At 36.2% G+C, this 21,036-nt stretch overlaps 1 protein-coding gene across 3 annotated transcripts in view; it reads right to left on the bottom strand.

The window, feature by feature from the left end:
• Positions 1–2,971: 2,971 nt before the first annotated feature.
• Positions 2,972–21,036, bottom strand: part of LOC107720914 (noelin-like) — a 35,144-nt gene continuing 17,079 nt past the window's right edge. For 2 of the 3 annotated variants that reach the window (XM_016528744.1, XM_016528743.1), the window contains exons 2-7: positions 20,825–20,974; positions 19,625–19,780; positions 16,283–16,502; positions 15,410–15,541; positions 12,542–12,648; positions 2,972–5,264 (exon numbers count right to left, since the gene is read on the bottom strand). In XM_016528744.1, coding sequence (XP_016384230.1) covers positions 4,590–5,264; positions 12,542–12,648; positions 15,410–15,541; positions 16,283–16,502; positions 19,625–19,780; positions 20,825–20,974 — 1,440 coding nt within the window. In that variant the 3' untranslated portion in view covers positions 2,972–4,589. The remainder of the gene's footprint in view (positions 5,265–12,541; positions 12,649–15,409; positions 15,542–16,282; positions 16,503–19,624; positions 19,781–20,824; positions 20,975–21,036) is intronic. The other variant, XM_016528745.1, reaches the window with a different exon arrangement.

The following is a 21,036-nucleotide window of genomic DNA, read 5'->3' as shown; positions in this document are numbered from 1 at the left end:
TCAAGGAATTTGGCTACAGTTGTCGTATTCCTCTTGTTAAGCCACTCCTGAACCACAGACAACGTCAGAGGCGTCTTACCTGGGCTAAGGAGAAGAAGAACTGGACTGTTGCCCAGTGGTCCAAAGTCCTTTTTTCAGATGAGAGCAAGTTTTGTATTTCATTTGGAAACCAAGGTCCTAGAGTCTGGAGGAAGGGTGGAGAAGCTCATAGTCCAAGTTGCTTGAAGTCCAGTGTTAAGTTTCCACAGTCTGTGATGATTTGGGGTGCAATGTCATCTGCTGGTGTTGGTCCATTGTGTTTTTTGAAAACCAACGTCACTGCACCCGTTTACCAATAAATTTTGGAGCACTTCATGCTTCCTTCTGCTGATCAGCTTTTTGAAGATGCTGATTTCATTTTCCAGCAGGGTTTGGCACCTGCCCACACTGCCAAATGCACCAAAAGTTGGTTAAATGACCATGTTGTTGGTGTGCTTGACTGGCCAGCAAACTCACCAGACCTGAACCCCATAGAGAATCTATGGGGTATTGTCAAGAGGAAAATGAGAAACAAGAGACCAAAAAATGCAGATGAGCTGAAGGCCACTGTCAAAGAAACCTGGGCTTCCATACCACCTCAGCAGTGCCACAAACTGATCCCCTCCATGCCACGCCGAATTGAGGCGGTAATTAAAGCAAAAGGAGCCCCTACCATGTATTGAGTACATGTACAGTAAATGAGCATACTTTCCAGAAGGCCAACAATTCATTAAAAATGGTTTTTTTTATTGGTCTTATGGAGTATTCTAATTTGTTGAGATAGTGAGTTGGTGGGTTTTTGTTAAATGTGAGCCAAAATCATCACAATTAAAAGAACCAAAGACTTAAACTACTTCAGTCTGTGTGCATTGAATTTATTTAATACACGAGTTTCACAATTTGAGTTGAATTACTGAAATAAATGAACTTTTCCACGACATTCTAATTTATTGAGATGCACCTGTATATATACTAGTGCTGTCAAACGATTAATCGCAATTAATCGCATCCAAAATAAGTCTTTGTTTGCATAATATATGTGTGTGTACTGTTTATTTATTATGTACTCTATGTATAAATACACACACATGCCTGTATATATTTAAGAAAAATATGTTACGTTTATATATTAAATATATTTATATATGATATAATTTATATGAATATAAATATATACATGTAAATATTTTCAAAATATATGCTGTATGTGTGTGTCTTTATATGTACATAATAAATATACACAGTACACACACATATATTATTTAAACAAAAACCTTTATTCTGGATGTGATTAATCGCAATTAATCGTTTGACAGCACTAATATATTCTGTGTATATATATGTTTGTGCGTATTTGTGTATATATATATATATATATATATACCATCTTCATTTGGGATGGGATAGCAGTTTTGTTTTCGATAAAAGTTTAAATCAATATTAATTTAGTGTCCCTTCTAAAATCATTGCTGTTTCTTTAGTGTTAGTATCTGCTCCTTCCATTCCACTCCACAAAACATCAATAAAATTAAACTTAAAAATACAGTAAAAAAGTCAAAATGATGTTCACGCCTGCCTTTTTACCCTTATAAAACTAGCTTAGCAAGTTTAGCATTGTGTAATTCTTAGCCCCCTGTCCTAGTAGATGGCAGTGAAGTGATTTGTGTATACTACCACTACATTTGGGTAAGAAAGTGTCTGCAAAGTATATAATTTTAATATAATTGGAGCCCTCAACAGGCAGGACAAAAACTAGCAATGCTCAGCAGTGTTTTAGTTGAGCTAGCCATTGCTACATTATGCCCATGTGGTCTCGTAAGTGCAGTATGTTGTAAAAACTTGGTTGTTGTTGTAATGTTTTATTATCAGCACATGTTTTAAAATAGCAACCAAACTGCAACATTATTAAAACGTTTTGTGCATGCTGGGCTTTGACTGTGGTTTGTACTGTATGATAACAGCGATAATGATTACAATATTTGTCAGACGTGCTTTAAAATAGGAAATAGAAAGCTATAATTAACCTTTGATTAGTCATGTTATATAAATAGCGGATGCTACGACAGTTTTATACTTTTATTTATTTTTTTTAATTGCAACTAAAATTAGGGTGACCATACGTGCCATTTTCCCAGGACGCGTCCTGGCCAGGATTTCTATATTGCCTAAAATATCTAGGTTTTGGCTTTGTTTGCGTGTGCAGACCGATCGGTGTATGACATCAAAGTACCATACAGACGGTTATGCTTTCGAAACGCTCTCGAGGTACTTTGATGTCAAACACTGATCGGTCTGAGCCGCACTGCTTTTAAGTCGAACACACCTAATATGTACGCGTAATTGCATCGCTTTGACCGTAGATCCCACCTTCTCACACGCCATGATTGGTCCATTATGTACAATGCTTGCATGTTATTGGTCAAACTACTTTTCGATCATTACCTTCAGCAAGCATGAAAACAGGAAAACAAAGCCAAAACAAATCCTGGCCAGGACGCGTCCTGGGAAAATGGAACGTATGGTCCCCCTAACTAAAATGCAACTTTGTAAAAATGTTTTGTGCCTGCTGGGCTTCGACTGTAGTTTGTACTGTTTATAACAGTAATAATCATTAGAATATTTTTCAGACATGGCTTAAAAATAGGAAACAGAAAGCAATAATCTTTGATCAGTCATGTTACGTAACTGGATGCCATGATAACTTTTTAGCAGTTTTATGCAGAATCTGTTCATGAGCTTTAATTCACCCTATCCTCCGCATGTATAACAGCTAATGAAGCTCGTCTAACTAACATCAATTAACATCTAGTTAATCAAGGTAATCTTGTTGGTTAGACTATAGCAAAAACCAGCATCCCGAAGCCAGTTTTTGTGCGACTTTCTTTCAACATTTGGGATGAAACCTTGACCTCACGATGAAAAACACTCGGAGATCAATACCGAACATCAGGACATAAATCCTCTTTTATTGATAAGAATCATCGTATTGCGGGTACAACACACATCCAGCTAAGCACAAAAACAATGAAAGCTGGAATTAGCTTTAGCTAATTAGCTTCATAAGACCGTATGAGCCTTGATAAAATGAGTACATTATATATTAGACTGCTCAATTATGTTAGTTTCATATTCATATTTTAGTTGTCCTCCAAAGTGACTTAGAGACATTTTACATTCTGATATCAATCTTTTTTGTGACAGAAATGTGGCTTTCTAACGCCAACAAACTGAAACACTGAAGCATCACGAAAAGCAGACGGTACTACTGTAAATTACAAAAAACATCAAACTGTAAATCTACAAAAATCAAGAATGGGCATTAAGAAACAAGCCACTCAAAACAAACCAGATAGAAACAAGCATCTTTTTTTAAATTCCCAGGTTTCTAGAGACTATAATCAACCTCCCTCCCTCCCAGATCCCATATCAGTCATGTACAGCGTCACACAGGTAAACATTCCTTTGAGCACACCTGCGCATGTAAAAACTGCTCATGCAAAACTAAAGAATCATTTTACAAGAATTCACCAGCACGGAGACTAAATCGGAGTAAGATTGTCTGAACCATCTGCTAGTAAAACCGGCACATCTGTTACGCGGAGTTGGTGTATCATAGCAATCATTATGCAGATGCAGCTGACATCCATTTACAAGCACAACAACGTGTGTATCAGTAGCCTGAAGGGTGATAAACTCACCAGAGAAGGTTTAAAGTTAACATGAAATTATGTTTCTGTGTTATCAGGATATTCGACAAGAAAAACGCTTGACGAGACTTGACTTTATCCATTGGGAATTGATTGCACTGGTAAATATGACCAGAATGATGGATATGTTCAAATAAGTGTTCTTGATCCAAAAGTGAAGGTCGTTTCAGAGGTGGAGCAAGTTACAGTAATTATGCATATTAAGACCGGGAATGTGTGATTTCATGTTGACTTTAATAGCACGCTTTGGTTTGTTCTCAGGTGCTACATACATGTAGGTCGTTATAAAATACCATGATATGGTGCGCATCACAACGACTTAATCGCAGGTAAGTTCAAGTAAAATCTCACGAGAGTCCTTTGAACGAGCTTTTCAACAGTCAACGCCTTCACCCAATCACATTTTTTCGTATTACTGTACCTTAAGAAATGAGCTTTGCAAAGCACACAAGTTGGAATTACGATATTGCACAAACTGGTAAGCCGTCCGTGTTAGTTTGCCAAGTGAAGCACCATCGGTTTTCCTGCACACGCTCAGTTTATGAGGTTGAGTGTGGGCTACTAGTCCGTAACTAATCCCAACGTTCCCTACATTTCAGTGCGCAGAAAAGCATGGATAAATGTATTTTTAGTGCTACTGGAAAACATCTGATCAGACAGTAAAGTCCTTTTGTAAAAAAAGAAAGGCGTGGCTTTGTTTATTTCATTTTTTTTGGCATCTGTTCATGATTTTGTGTTCTATTTTCCATTCACATGTCTATTGTTCAGGTTTAGTTTTCATTCAGCATAGCATTTTTTGTAACGATCTGCCGAAGAACATTCCTAAAGATTGTCTTCAGATACTCCCAACCAAATCCTCCAAGGTTACAGTTGCTCCGAGCGGATGACGTGGAAAAGCGTAACGTTGTACAGGACTTGATGTCCGTTATTCCAGGCGTACAGCGCGCGATCTCGTGGGTTGTAGTCCAGCATGGAGATGTGCGAGTACTTGTTCTGCAGAACGATATCGATGTACTCGTACGTTGAGGAGTTGGTGTGGTAGGCGTAGTAGACTTTCGTCCCTCCCGAGTAGCCGTTGGTCACGTACAGCGTCCCACAAATCATAAACGACTCCCCGGCACTGCGTCTCGGGTGATTGGTCGTCCAGCTCTGGATTATATGCAGGGTCAGGGGGTGGAGTTTGCTGATGACTATGTTCCCCGCGTTCTGATTGGTGGCGTAGATGGCCCAGAGCCCGCCCTCGTCCACCATGAGGTCGATGTCTGAGTGTCCACCCCAGGCGTAGTGGTAGGTGTTACTGTAGCCCGAGTTGTCCAGACGCTGAGATTTACTTATGGTGGACGTCTTGAAGTCAAACTTGATGATCATGTTGCTCTGGAACTTGTTGAAATAGATGGAGCCATTGTAGACCACCTGACCCGTCCCGGACCAAGGGTGCGGCAGGCGGTGAGACGTGAAGTTATCGGACGTCATGAAGTCCGCCATAGACTTATATTCCCGCACAAAACGGTTGTTATGATAGCCGTCCATGTACCACACCTGAACAGAAGTGAGAGAGTAAGTGATTAATATAAATGACTTAACAATACAAGGAATTGAGTTAATGAGACACATCCCTGTAGCACGAGTATGTTGAGCAGATGTGCATTAGTTTTCATCTGGAGGGTGTCGTTTTTAGCATTTGCTCAACTAGAGTATGTCTGCCGAAACATTCCCTGTCGGATTTTTGCGCAACATGCAGCAGATGTTTGTCAGAATGTATATTGAACGCAATCTTTTTAAGATGTTCATCAGGGTTGTGCACCATTTTTAAATGAGAGGTAGCAAACAGGAACTTCAATTGAAATTCAGATTTATTTTGAATCTTGAATGTTGGCTTTACAAAGTCTTATCTGAAAATTTTGTAGCTCAAAAAACCTTGAAGTGTGTAAGTGGATGGATGGATGGATGGATGGATGGATGGACGGATGGACGGACGGACGGATTGATGGACAGATGGATGGACGTATTGATGGACGGATGGATGTATAGATAGGCGGATGGATAGACGGACGGATGGATGGATGGATGGATGGATGGATGGATGGATAGATAAGATAGATTGGCAGGCAGATGGATGGACAGATAGATAGATAGATAGATAGATAGGTAGATAGATAGACGGATGGACAGACGGGTGGATGCATAGATGGTCAGAATTCTGGCTTGACATTCACAGAATCAAAACTCGAGTACGGAAGGTTAAACTACAGACTCATCCTTTCAGTGATCAATGGAAGTAGGTCAAGTTGTTTTTTATTTTGTCTGTGCTTGCATTCGATTTTTTTTGTTCTGGCATGAATTTGCCAGCACAGCAGGATGTGTTCAGCGAGGTCTTAATTAAATTCCAGACTGAAGGTGTCCATCCTTCCCTGGCTGTGGCAGAACGCAGGCGGTGAAAACTGACAGCCAGGAAGTTGCTGTGTGCCAGGCATTACGAACCCTATGGGGATAATTCCAGATCATTCCGGATAAACTCTCCGTGGAGATTCCCCAGCATGACTGCGGCTTCTGTCTCTCGGTGAGCGAATGGAAAGGTAGAGCAGTCACGCTTATGGAATATTCCAGAGCCTCGCGGCCCAGCGGGGCGTCTGTGTGCTCTCTATAGGAGGCACGAGGCAGTAAACAACATCTACTGTATATATCAACATACAAACTCACACTTTCTGCATGTTTGAACATACTGCACAACCTTTATCTCTTTTGAAACCCACAGTTGTTCACTGTAAGGCTGCAGCAATAACATTTGATTAGATTTCGTAGTGTTTTAACAGCATTCTTCACCATATAAACTGTTCCAAAGCAGCTTTACACAGAGCAGTGTGGTAATACTCTCAGTGAGTGAGTCCTGGGCAGAAGTGGCAATTATAAAATCCCCAAAAGTAGAAGGACGTGCCAAGAATCAGCTGAAGGAGCTCATCCTTTGGTCAACACCAAAATAACACCATAAAACATGTTTTCCCTCCAAACTGATGTTTTTTGAGCCAGGATCTGGTCAGCTTTCCATGTAAAACTTGGTTGTTGTTTAAATGTTGTTTGAAGAAGTCTCTTATGCTCACATTTATTTGATAAAAAAATACAGTAAAACAGTAATATAGTGAAATATTATTTTAATTTAAAATAAGTGTTTTCTATTTAAATATATTTAAAAATGTAATTTATTCCTGTGATATAAAACTGAATTTTCAGCATCATTACTCCAGTCTTAAGTGTCACATGATCCTTCAGAAATCATTCTATTATTATTAATGTTGAAAACAGTTGTACTGCTTCATATTTTTTGTGGAAAAATGTACTTTTTTTCCATAATTCTTTTATGCAGTGTCATTTTAGTATCATTGAGATACTATTGAGTCAGGTTTGATTTTTATATTTTTCATTTTAAGTTTAGTAATAGTTTTAGTAATTTGGTTATGTGTTTTTCAAATTTTTTAGTAGTTTTTTTTGGTCAATATAATTTTTATTAATTCATTTTTTGATTTATTAGTTTAGTGCATCAAGTTAAACTAAATAAAAATGAGAAATATTGCCTTGGCAACTAGCTGAAATCATATTAAAATAATATTTTCTTTTATTTCATTTAAAGGGGTCCTATTATGCTCTTTTACAATGTCTTGATTTTGTTTTGGGGGTGTACTAGAACATGCGCTCATGCTCAGTGGTTCGAAAAACGCTTTATTTTTTACATAATTTACATTATTACAATACCTTTCTCCCCAGTCTGGCACAAACGGCTCGATTAGTTCCGGGTTTGATGAACGCCCGCCTTCCGAAAAACGAAATGTGATGTGATTGGTTAGCTGTCCCAGTGCGTTGTGATTGGCGTCAATATTAACATATCAATTTGAGCTGGATTCAGACCCAGAGAATATTGAACAAGAGGATCATGCAGAACCTTTGCACGCACGGATATTGCAAGACATATTAGAGTGGTAACGTTGTTTTTTTTTGTTTTTTTGTGGCTAAATCATGTTTTAGATAGGATGTCAACAACCGCTTAAAAATAACTGCATTTACTATGTACAGATAAGTGCATATGTATTATTTTTATTGTCATTTAATTCTAACACTATAACATGAATTGCAGTGAAACTGTTATTCAGTTGAATTTATTTATTCCATAGTCCAGTGTTTCCCAGATATTCAGGTGCATGTGTAATAACTTGCGAAAACTTGAGGCTACAGCAGCACTGCTTCTTCCTCGTCGTCTTGTCTGATGCGCTAGGGCGTGGCCACTTGAGTGACAGGTGGATTGCCGCTGCTGTCAACGCCGTCGAGCTAGGTGGGCGTGGTTTCAACAATCAGCTCCCGCCTCTTTGCCCATTTTCGATTATCCGGAAGTGACGGTGCGGTGATGCGCTGCCAAGATGGCGACGGCCCGCTCCGCCCACTTTGAGCTTCAAAAACGCTCTTCGGAAATCTACGAGTGACGTCACGGACACTACGTCCAATGTTTTTATACAGTCTATGGATTGTTTTTTAAACGAAATATCTCCGTTTGGAGTGGACTTTGAGATTTGTAAGTTTGAAGATCTTTTTTATGCCCAAACATACACACTACACACTGACTAAAATTCAAAAAGTGAAAAAGCATAATATGACCCCTTTAACATTTATTTTATAAGTAACATGTTTTTTAATGGTTTTAATTTTAGTTTCAGTTTTAGTTAATTACAATAACTCTGCTTTAATGAATAGGAAGATCAAAAGAATAGCATTTATTTGAAATAGAAATCATTATAAATGTCTTTACTGTCACCTTTGATCCAATTAATGTGTCCTTAATGACTAAAAATAATTTATTAGGCAACACAATTTTATAATAAACAGTACCAAAAAAAATGATAATCATTTTGAGTTCTGAAATGTGATGTTTATATGCAAATAAGTTGCTTTAGTGAGTCAGCTGTCAATCATTATATGCTAATAAAACTCCTTTGCAATGACAAGTGTGTAAAACACGGTAAATAATCCTTTTTGATAATCATATACATGCAGAATAAATATTAGCTTATCCTGTGCAATTTGGATGCCAGGGCACATTTTTTTTTGTTGATTTGTAAAGCTACTGGTAGCATTGCTATTTTATGCATCATCTTCAGGCCACAAAATACCTTTATGGTCAGAAGTTGGAAATCAAATAGGAATATGATCAGAATATAGAACGCAGCATTAATATTTGACCATATTCTGGTCGGTCACAGGGTGTTTGTTCGGCTTTAACTTAATGCTCATGCAGAGCTTGAATGCTGCTCCATCTCTGTTTGGTATCTCTGACAGCAACACGCTGCTCTGCCAAAGCTTTTTATCTTTGAAGTGCCAAAAACCGCTCTGAGATATTGCTTATTGTTTACTTCCACACACACACACACACACACACGTCTTTCTCTCCACACTCTGTCTGTCTCACACATACAGCCTACGGTCTCATCAATCTTTGAGAACAAGAGCCTCCAACCCAAAGTGTGAGAAAAACAGAATAAGAGGGAAGGGAAGCACTAAAACCGGGTCTGTGGGTGTGAATGAAGGTTATATGTTCACTAGCCTGATTTATAATTGCTCTGCTGCGTTTATGGCGTTTGGAGGGACTAGTTTGCTCAAGGCATCACTTTAATGGCTTTTTGGGTTCGTAACTGTGTATTTTGAGGTGAATGTGTGTTGTTTCTAAATCAAAGGTCTAGTATGAATGTTTGCAATGGGATCTAATATTTTTTGGTTTTGTATTGGAGTATTTGTTGTTCTTTTATATTTGTAAAATTGGTGGTTGGTGAACATTGATTTTTTGTTTTTTTATTGTAAATAAAGCAAAGATTATTGGAGTGCATTGCACATGAAAATACGATTTCAGCCTATCTACTTCAACATTTTACGTTTAATTGAATGGAACACATGAAGTCTTGCCATTTTTTAAAATTATTTGTGGAATTTACTAGCAATTTGTGAGTAAAACGTTTTTTCAGTGTGCCGTTATAATTATTTGCAAAGTGCAATAAGAGCTAAACTACATTATGAATATAGCCACAGTATTCCTATATTCATAATATAATATGACCTTCAAGAAAAATGTTAAGGACACAAAATCTGTCTTTAAATTGTTATTTTATAAAGTAAATTGCACAGTACATTGGTGTGTGTGTGTATATATATATATATATAATATTTATTTATTCTTAATTATATGTTTGTTTAATTTTTATTTTTTTTTTGTGGCCCATATTGGATATTTAATTGTACATAGTAATTTTCCCTATGTTTACTTTCAGGTTATTTTTGCTCATCTCATTTTGTAAAAAAAAATATTAATAATAATAATAAAAACTAATAATTGTTAAATGCAATCTTTAGCAAATCTAATGTAATTTCAAATTGTACATTGTTTCAGCTATATAGTAATAACGGTTCATTTTTGATGAAATATTGGTGCATGAAGATCTAGCTACTAACATGTAAACTAAAGTTACTGTAATAGTTGGTGAACACTGAACAGGTTTTTCACATGTTATTGTATTGTTTCCAGGACCGCAGCTCTCAAAAAACAAAAGGCAAAACAGAAAAGATGCTTGTGAAATGAAGAAACGGTCTGGAACTCAACTTTATTTCAGTTTATATACAGTAGTGCTTTATATAAAACACATTGTTTTAAAGCAGCTTCACAGTAATAAACAAGAAAATACCAGAATTAATGATGCAAACTTCATCAGATATGAGAAAAATTTAAATTCTGCTGTAAAGCAGCTCCACTGAAGACAATACTGTCATTCTTCAGCTCAATTCACTTTAAGTTTTGTTCTCATCAGTGAGAACTGGAAAGCTGCTTGCTGAGAAACTTCTCACAAATGCAGCAGTTAAAGCATATGCAGCTCTGGGATGCCAACTACTAATTGCCAATTTGTCATTTAGCCACACTTCAATGCAAAGCCGCGTGCAGGATATTTATTACAGGAACAGTCGCTTGCAACCTGGGGTTAAGATCCTGGCCACGGATGCAGTGCTGATGCCTCATAGATCAACCCGTGTGGGTTCGATACTATAACGTTTGGTAACCGGCCCAGATCTTTAACCACAACGGCATGCAGTCTGAGAGATAAATAGGTCAAATGTTACAGCACACTTCTGCTGTGCCATACAACCACAAAAAATCACCACAAACCCTCTTCACACTCTCACAAATGACTGAGAAACGATTAGGCAAAGAATCGGCTTCTTCACACGGGCTATCAGGAACGTCTAACACTCATTTCCAGCTGCCCTCATTCATCCTCCACAGTCTGCTGTTTCTTAACCTCCACCCGTTATCACAAGCCCCTCGGGGGCCTCCATTACAAGCCCCGCTGGAGCACTTCACATCTGGACGAGTGGAAACTTATTTGGCTGCGCTTATTTTCCCCTCGTTGCCGCTGTGAGTGTTAGTGACCTGACTTCAACTCCGTGGATGTCCAACTTGCAAACGAATTGCTGTTTTGAACTGGATCGTTTTCCAAGTGATTCATAAACTGTTTATAAATGTGTTTGAATTGATAAACAGTGTAAAAGTAAACTCACAAACGAATTATTGCGAACTTGTTCTTGTTTGATTCTTTTGTTCCACTCTTTGAAAATGTTGTTTGAATGATCATGTCAAAGTAAACTTGCAAACAAATGGTTCTCACGAATAGAATTAAAAAAATTTTTTAATTCCGAGTGATTCAAAACTCTTCGTAAATGTTGTTGGAATGATAAACAGTGTAAAAGTAAAGTCGCTAACAAAATGAAGAATGAAAAGAATTAGAAGAAGTTTAAAAGAAGAATAAAATGCAGTGCTTTGAATCCTGGGAACATTTATGAGTGGAAAAAAAATTTTCAGTTCACAGAGACAAATTATCTAAACGAACCAATTCATCAGCTACACAGTGATCATGTGATTTTAGCAGATCCTGATGATGGACTAAATATTTAGATGTATTTTCTGAAATAGCATGAGGGCAAAGAACTTCATTGTGTGTTTTAATTTTTCTCTGTGTACTTCAATATAGGACGTATATTTGCATTTGTGAATGACGGCTCAGCCTTGAGGTTTGTTTTTCTTATGGTTATAAAGCAACATAGTTATAAAGCGGTTGCCGGCAGCTATGTGCTTGTGGGTTTTTACTGCCGGCATAAAATAACCAGCTATCCTCCACTACCTGCATGTTAATGAATCTCAGAAATGAATCCTGTTTGTCCTACAGAAGGAATTTACGGTTGTACAAATACTAAGAAATGCAGAAATGCAAGGAATGCACATTAAATTGATCAAAAGTGGCACTCGTGACGTTTATAATATTCCAAAAGATTTCTATTTTGAATAAATGCTGTTCTTCTGAAATTTATATTCATTAAAGAATCCTAAAAAATGGTTTCCACAAAAATATCAAGCAGCACGACTGTTTTAAACATTGACAATCATAAGAAATGTTTCTTGAGCAGCAAACCAGCAAATTAGAAGGATTTCTGAAGGACCATGTGATACTGAAGACTGGAGTAATGATGCTGAAAATTCAGCTTTGCATCCCAGGAATAAATTACATTTTACAATATATTTAAATAGAAAATAGCTATGTTAAATTGTAATAATATTTCACAATATTAGTGATTTTACTGTATTTTTGGTCAAGTAAATGCAGCCTTGGTGAGTAAAAGAGACTTCATTTGACATGACACTTCATTTCCCCAAACGTTTGAATGGTATCATATGTCTGATTGCATTTATATATATTTAAAATAGTTAAATATGTATATGTTTTTGCATTTACACTCACCCTAGTGTCTCCCTCAGGAGCAAGAGGGTCCGTCATCCAGGATCCGAATCGAGACCCGGATGTTTTAATAGTGATTGCATCACTAATGCCGGTCAGCTTGCCACACGCTGCAGGATGCACAACACACATATTTAATTACACACACGTATATATAATTGCACTCACACACACACACACACACACACTTTCTTACGAGAAGCCTATTGTCACACACACACACACACACAAGTTTAATGAGTTTAGAGATTTAATGCTGTAATGTTATGATGAGTCTGATTCAGTCATAATTACTGTGGTAATCTTATATCTTGGTGTGAAGGTTATGATTAAATGACTTTAATTGAGTCACACTGAGCTTCGTTATGAGTTTTCATGATGAAGAGAGAGAAAAAGTCTTCACTGATAGAGGAAAACATATGAATGTTTTTCATGTGTGTGACAGGGAGAGAGAGTATGGCATACAGATAAATCGTAAGATAAATATAAAAAGTCACACTGAGCTTCGTTATGAGTTTTCATGATGAAGAGAGAGAAAAAGTCTTCACTGATAGAGGAAAACATATGAATGTTTTTCATGTGTGTGACAGGGAGAGAGAGTATGGCATACAGATAAATCGTAAGATAAATATAAAAAATGATGGTTTTTGACGTCCTGTGGTGACTGTGTGTGTGTATTTAGCCTCGCCCATTCAACACACACACACACACACACACACACACACACACACACACACGATTGAGATTAACACACTGAGCTGTAATCAGTTGTCTGGGGGGAGATACATGACTAAATTATTACGCTACTATCTTTAGACTAAAGCCCTGATTCTCTCACACTGCAGACACACATCTGCAAAAAACACACAACCCTCTCACACAATGTAATGAAGCAACGTATGAGATTACTGATTCATTATTGTCAATATACACTGTAAAAAGTGATTTTTCGAAGTAGTCAATATAGATTATTAGAATATGTTTTACAAGAGAATAGGATTTCAGTCGTTCTACTTCTATTTCATGTAAAATACAGTACATTCAGTGTTACTTGCTGTTTCTTTTTCATTATATGTGAAATTTACTTGCAATTTTTGAGTGAAAATTGTTTGTACACTATACAATACACTACACTATACAATACACTATACACTAAAAATTCAAAAATTTCACATGTGAGCGCATGTGAGAACATGTTAAATTCATGTGTTCTTGTTTAATCTCGTGATCTCGCATCAAAATGGCATTTGAGGATTTATGTTTGAACAAGTGAAATAGTGAATTACATTTTTATGTTTCTGATGAAAATTAGATTTTTGCTGTAAATCTGATGGCTTAGAACAGTAATAGTAATACATCTTTCCTCGACAAAGCACAAACTCATTCATGTCACGTGTGGGATGAAATGTGCATGGGAATATGTGAAATTCATATGGTTTTCCTGTAAATGTTTCATATTCATCAGAAGATGAAGCTCAAGTGTGTGTGAGAAAGGAGAGATCAATCAGTTGTTTTAAAGCCGTATTGATCGTACAGTGAAACTGGCCCAGATTTCTCTTCCAGAAACTCGGCGTGAAGGAGAAAGAAAGATGATACACACCGGAGAAAAGATGCTGGTGTGTGTGCATGGATGCTGGGAAATGGAGGCTGTGATGGTGAATGCATAATTTTACTCTTTTATAGCTCAAGAGACTTGAACTGAGTTCTCAGTAATGCTTCATTTAAAGGGGTCATAGGATTGACGTCACACAGACAGGCATCTGAGATCGGCTCGATTTGAGAAAGGGGTAAAGATTTTAGTAGATTAACAAAAAAACACTGGGTGGATTTTTATCATTTTAGGGTGGTTGTGTACACACACTGCCAACACACATTTCAGTTCAAACTACTTGTAAAAGTGCATGTAGCATTACATGACCCCTTTAAGTATCAGCTACATCTCAGATGTTTCTGCTAAAATAAAAACAGACCCAAATGAAAGAATAGTTGACATACAGTAAGAGTACAGAGCTGTAAAATTTATGTGGAGAGCAGCTCAGAACATTTGATCTTAGTAGAAATGGATGAAAAATATTGAAATCTCTGACTTTTGATTGCAGACTTTTGGTCAAATCACAGTTTGAGATGTTGAGATCTCCTCTGAAAACTCCAGAAGAGACACAGGAGAATACTGGGCTCATCTGAAACATCTGAGAAGCAGGAGACGTAAGCAGAAGTCTCCAGTTGCTCTCCATTTCATCAAGAAGAAACAGTCGATTTAAAGAGATCTCGTTTAAGATTTTTCTTCATCATTGGGAAATGGCAGACAACGTGTTTGAGAAATCAGATTAGAGTGAATCGGAGACAAGTGAGATTAGATTCTGATTTTGACTTCATTTCTCTTATTAGAAATGCCTTAATTTGTACCCGATCTTTTTAAACCATTCTTTAGTTCGCTCTTAAAAATAAAGGTTCCAAAAAAAAAGTTGTTGTTTTTTTTGCAGTGATGTCATAGAAGAACCGGTTTCCTTTCAGTGAACAGTTCCATTTTTCTTAATGTGAAGAACTCTTTCCACTATAAAGAGCTTGAAATAGAAAGGTTCCATGGATGTTAAAGGTTCTTAATGGAACCATGGATGCCAATAAAGGTTTGTTTATTTTTATGTGCTTATGAAAACCATCATGTGTTGGTGCTTTAGAGAACCCAGGAGCCAAAACACTGATCTTAAGAACCACACAGAAAATCTGGAACTGGCCAAAATAGTTCAGAAAGTTCTTTGAACCTGAGATGCTGCTAAGAACCTTTATTTTTTAAAAGCGTTGCTTTATTAATTAATTACCGCTGCACCCTTGATTAATCATCAGTTGATTGTGACACATGGCGGCTCATACCCATGACTTTTTTGGCTGTTATGTTAGAAAGTCCAGGGTCTACTCGCATACTTGGGTCGGTATATTTGTGACACATGTTTAGTCTGTGAGTAGCTAAATCAGACAAAGTCGTCGTCTTCTCTCGGCAATGTCCTCAAAGAAAAAATTATTCATAAATTAAGTAAATACTGCTTGTTATAATTCTAAAATGTTAGCTTTTCTTAAATTAATTCTACAAGTTTGGTACAAACTTGTCGCATAAGGTTAATTGCCACAAAAATAATTTGGGGAAAAAAATTAAATTGAGATTACAACAAGACACGTACAATGGAAGTTAACAGGCCAATTTCAATTTCTGGAGTATTTACAGTGAGATTATTATTTTATAAAATTAGTTCTGTTGAAATGTGTATTGTTTTAGCTGTAAAGGTTTACAGTTTTTAAACTTTTTCTACACTGTGTTGTAAATTGTAATATATGTTAATTTATGTAATATAATTTTTTTTTTCTTTGTGCAGAAAGTCAAAAAAGCATTTCACTGCACGTCAAATGTATGGTTATGTTTGACAAATAAAATGTCAAACTTGTTTTTGTTTTCTTCATGCCAAATTTGTAAAATTGGACTTTACACACAAAATAATGCGTGGCTGTAATATTGAAACGGTGAGTATTTCAACATTTACAGATTGGCTACATTCACTTCCATTAAAAGTGCCATAATTTTATTTTCCTAAACAAAAGAAGGAACAAGTGGAAATTTTGTGGTGATCAACATTATGACACAAATTGAGCTTATTTTATACTGTACCTGGAATTCAAACGATGTTGAGCCAGTATCATGTCTTGGGTAAACTTTGTTGAGAAAGATAAACACATATTTGTTGTGTGTCTTACCGAGCTTCTGCATGCACGCGCGTAGCCGCTCCTCGAGACTAACCACGCGGGAGTGCAGGTCGTCATAGTCGTAGGCTCCCATCTCCTGCTGGAGGAGGCTAAGACTGGACGTCAAGTTCTGCACTTCCTCCTTAAACTGCTGAACCAGCCGCGCGTCCGCTTTGTACTCCTCCAGTACGGGAATCAGCGGACGCAGCTCCGCCATTTTTGCCTTTATGGCCTGTAAGTACAGTATGTAACGTGAAAACGTTGGAAAGTCTTGCCTACTGTACGTTCTGAAATCTGTCTGAATTCTGCTGCCTATGCTAATTTGAACAATCTAGGTATTGATTACTGTTGTGTATAGTGTGTTTGTTCATCTGGACACTCTTAAAATAAACGTTTCAAAGGGTTTTACAGCCATTGGAGTTCTTATAGAAAACCACATCTGCCTCAAAGCATGTGGACATCTAAACACCACACCAGTGTGCTTCAATTTCAAAATCATTGGCATTTACGATGAGTTGAGACCCGTTCACACCAAGGATAAAACTATAACGATAAAGATATCACTCTCAATTTAAAAGAATGGCAGAGGCCACACCACATTTATAATAATAATGGTTTATTTTATAATTCACCTGATTTTAAAGAGCACAAGCGGACAACAAAACTGCAGTGCGCTTATAATAAACAGAAAGTTATCGTGCGTCGGTGTGGACGCTAATCGTTATAATCGTCTTTATAACTAGTTCATTTAATCTTTGTTTTGCTTCTATAACAGTTTCTACTCTTCTGGGAAAGTTTTTCTAGACGCTGGAACAAGGATGCAGAGATCTGCTCCTGAGCATTAGTGAGGTCAGGAATCGATGTTGGATGATCGAAAAAGGTTGCAAAGGTCTTCTATGTTCAGGTCTGGGTTTTGTGCAGGTCAGTCCAGTTTTTCCCCACCAGACGACTGGATAAACAATTTTTTATGAACTTTGCTAGTGCAAAAAAAGCTCTGTTCTACTTTAAATGCTTGTTTACCCTTGTGAAACAGAAGTGTGCTTTTTGTATAGAATTGAATTAGTTGTATTGAATGTGCACTTGTATTGCACTTAAAATCTTAAAAGTATATTTTTTAAAAAACTGTACTTGCAGATAATGCTTACAGATGTTTTAACATAAACAATTTTTTATGAACTTTGCTAGTGCAAAAAAAGCTCTGTTCTACTTTAAATGCTTGTTTACCCTTGTGAAACAGAAGTGTGCTTTTTGTATAGAATTGAATTAGTTGTATTGAATGTGCACTTGTATTGCACTTAAAATCTTAAAAGTATATTTAAAAAAAAAACTGTACTTGCAGATAATGCTTACAGATGTTTTAACACACTTAAGTACACTTTGTGTAATTTGTAATAATGTCAAATTAAAAATATACTTCAAAGTACATATAAGTCATTGTTTATTGTCGTACTTTGAAGAAATACACTTATTTCAATGTGTTAACTAACATACTAAAGTGCACGTAAAGTACTTGATTATAATTTTAACTATAGTGTGTTATTCAATGTTACGTTTAGAGTTAATATTTTTTGTAAATGTACTAAATCGCAATTTCATCATTACAAAGGACCAGTAAACGATGATATGATTTTAATTTACCATAAATGCCTGTCTGCACATTCAGCAGTACACCATATTTCAAAGACAATTTAAAATTACATATAACAATGAAATTGAGTCCTAAAATCACTCTAAATGCATTTAATATAAATGTAAACTAATACAGTTTCATTTAATTTTAAATAACATGCAATTACTGCAAGTGTCCAAAAACATTACATTCAGTTCGCACTTAAGTATATTAAGTATATAATATTGTGTACTTATTTTTCACAAGGTAAAGAGACTGTTTTGGGCGTAGTCTTGATTTTATCTTTAAGCGATGTTGTTGAGGAAAATTGTTTAACTTTAACGTGTCCACATACTTTTGGCCACGTAATGTATGTACTGATGCTTAAAAAAATCCACTTTTGTAACAAATGATGCTAATATCAAGAACTTCAAATGTAATACAAACTTAAATGTGCATATAGCACCTCACAAACCCTGAGAAATGGTTTTTAATAAGAGGATTCTTTGCTGAAGTGCTTCAATAAACCAATAAATTTTTTTTTAGCAGGTTATGTTTGTGTGTGTGTGTGTGTGTGTGTGTGTGTGCGTGCGTGCTTGTAGAGCCAGTGAGAGACCAGAGGCCAAGATGCAGTAAAACTACTCATATCCGTATAAAAATTATATATCTACAAACATTTATCGACGAAATCAAGCGCTCTGAACACGGTAAACAATTGGGAAAAGACTTTATTAGTTGTCGTTTTGAATGCAACAGCAGAAAGGGACACATGCTGAAATTACAACTCACATACAACAATGTGATGTTAAGATTAAATTCTTTACTTCAAAAACGCATATTACTTCAAAAACCAAAGACTCATAGTGACAAATAATCAAAGTAATAATAATAATAATAATAATAATAAAAAAACTTAAGCAATACTAGCAAAGATGAGAATAATAATGGTAGTAATAGTAATAATAATAGCAATATAGCAATGAAACTAAATAAAACGTAACAATTCTTTAGAGTAGCATGCAGGAGGAGATCTGATTGGTGGTTGGATAAGGGAGGGGGGAGAAGTGTTTCTTACAGCTAATGACGAATAGAATATGAGAATCGTGACATAAACAGCGTGACTGACGCCCACTTCAGTCAATCATGGGTTAGACCTGCCTCTTCTGGCCTCTGGCTCTCCTATCATGTCTTTATAGTTAGCCCTGCAAGCAAGAAACAACACACTCAGCACAGGGAGCTAACTCACTAACCTAGCTAACACATTCACGTGCTCTCAGTCACACACGCACATCTCATGCACTCGCACACTCACGCTTTTAAAATTACAGTCCATGCATGTGTCAGGTAGTGTAGTGTGTCATGGGATGCTTTGACTGGTACATTATAGAAAAAACGAAATGTGCAGATCCTTTATTAATTATTAATATTTAATTTGTTTTGTTTATTATTTTATTTTTATATTTTAGTTTATTTTTGTTCTTTGCTATTATTTTTAATTTAATAATTCATATTTAATTTTGCATTCTTCTGTTCGCAAATGTAAAAATACAAAAATGCAAATATTGCATTTGACCAAAAGTTCACTAATTGTTTGGATCGAATCAGACAGGTCTGCACATTTCGCAAGAATCACACAACCTTTCATAGGTGTGCATGCAATCTGCAGTGTTTGTGTATGAAAGTGTGGAACGATGTGTGCATTCATGTGAAATATGTGCACTGTTTGCATTTAATTGTGTTTTTACCTTGTATTGCTTGGCGATGTTTTGTTTGTGGTTCTCCTCCACCTGTCTGAATTTGGTCTCCAGGCCACGGAGCTGATCTTCCATCTTCACAACGTACTGCAGGTCCCTCTGTGTCCGCTGGTCCAATACTTGGATTGATTGCGTCATGTTTTGCACCTAAAAACACACACAGAAATACCAGAGATAAAGTGGTTTTGTAAGTAAACACATTTCATATAGTTCTTCTTCATATATATATACAGTGGGTACGGAAAGTATTCAGACCCCCTTAAATTTCAGGCACTCTGCTTTATATATATATATATATATATATATATATATATAAAGTATATACTTTGAAAATAAATATATAAAATAAAATGATAAAAATATATAATTGAATGTATTAAATATATTTCATTTGTTATCCTCTCTTGAACAAAAATGCAATGTTTTTAATTTTTTCTTCTAATTTTCTTTCATTTCATAAAATTATTTTTATTATTATTTTGAAAAACATATGCGATTATGAATATAACTACATATTTTACAAGATATTAAGTTTATTTTTTTTATTTTGATAATTTGATATTTAATTTGTTATCCTCTTTTACAAAAAAATACAATTTTCTTACTACAACGTTATCCTCTCTTGAACAAAAATGCAATGTTTTTAATTTTTTCTTCTAATTTTCTTTCATTTCATAAAATTATTTTTATTATTATTTTGAAAAACATATGCGATTATGAATATAACTACATATTTTACAAGATATTAAGTTTATTTTTTTTATTTTGATAATTTGATATTTAATTTGTTATCCTCTTTTACAAAAAAAATAAAATGTTCTTACTACCACTAAGTTTAAAATGATCTGATTTTGAAGAAACGTTTAAATATATTGACTCTAAACATCAGAATATAACAAATCTAGTGACCTTCAGCACACTAGCGAGTTCTGCAGCTATACCACGTCTGCTAATGATCTGATGTGTCTGAGGAGTTGCATCATTGTCTTTCTGAGGAAAGGCTGTTTGCCTTTGCGCCAGCCGTGTTCCAGAGGAACTCATTAACTCTATGCAAATAATATTGTTGTTAGGCTCATGCCTCTAGGTCACTTTGATCTCTGGAGGAAAGCTCTGGTTGTCATAGATTCTGTGTCTGTGGCAACTCATGATGCCAAGGGCAAACCAATAGAGCATTATGGGTCGGGAGGTCACCTTCTCCAGTAGCTGGCGGAGTTGTTTGGTGCGGGCGTCTCTTGAACACATGGTCTGCTGAGGTGCGACGACCGTACACACACACCTGCCCTCGCTGTCCTGAGCCGAGCTGTACACCTGCCAGGACTCCTCTGGGTTACCAGGTAAAACCTGACAACGAGAAATATTACAACATCTAAACTTCATAGTTTCATTTATAATCCCAGACTTAT

The sequence above is a fragment of the Sinocyclocheilus rhinocerous genome, unplaced genomic scaffold (assembly GCF_001515625.1).
Source record: "Sinocyclocheilus rhinocerous isolate Xijiao unplaced genomic scaffold, SAMN03320098_v1.1 scaffold751, whole genome shotgun sequence".
Classification (NCBI taxonomy): Eukaryota; Metazoa; Chordata; class Actinopteri; order Cypriniformes; family Cyprinidae; genus Sinocyclocheilus; species Sinocyclocheilus rhinocerous.
The sequence above is the reverse complement of the archived record's forward strand: the minus strand, read 5'-3'. Positions and strand labels throughout refer to the sequence as shown.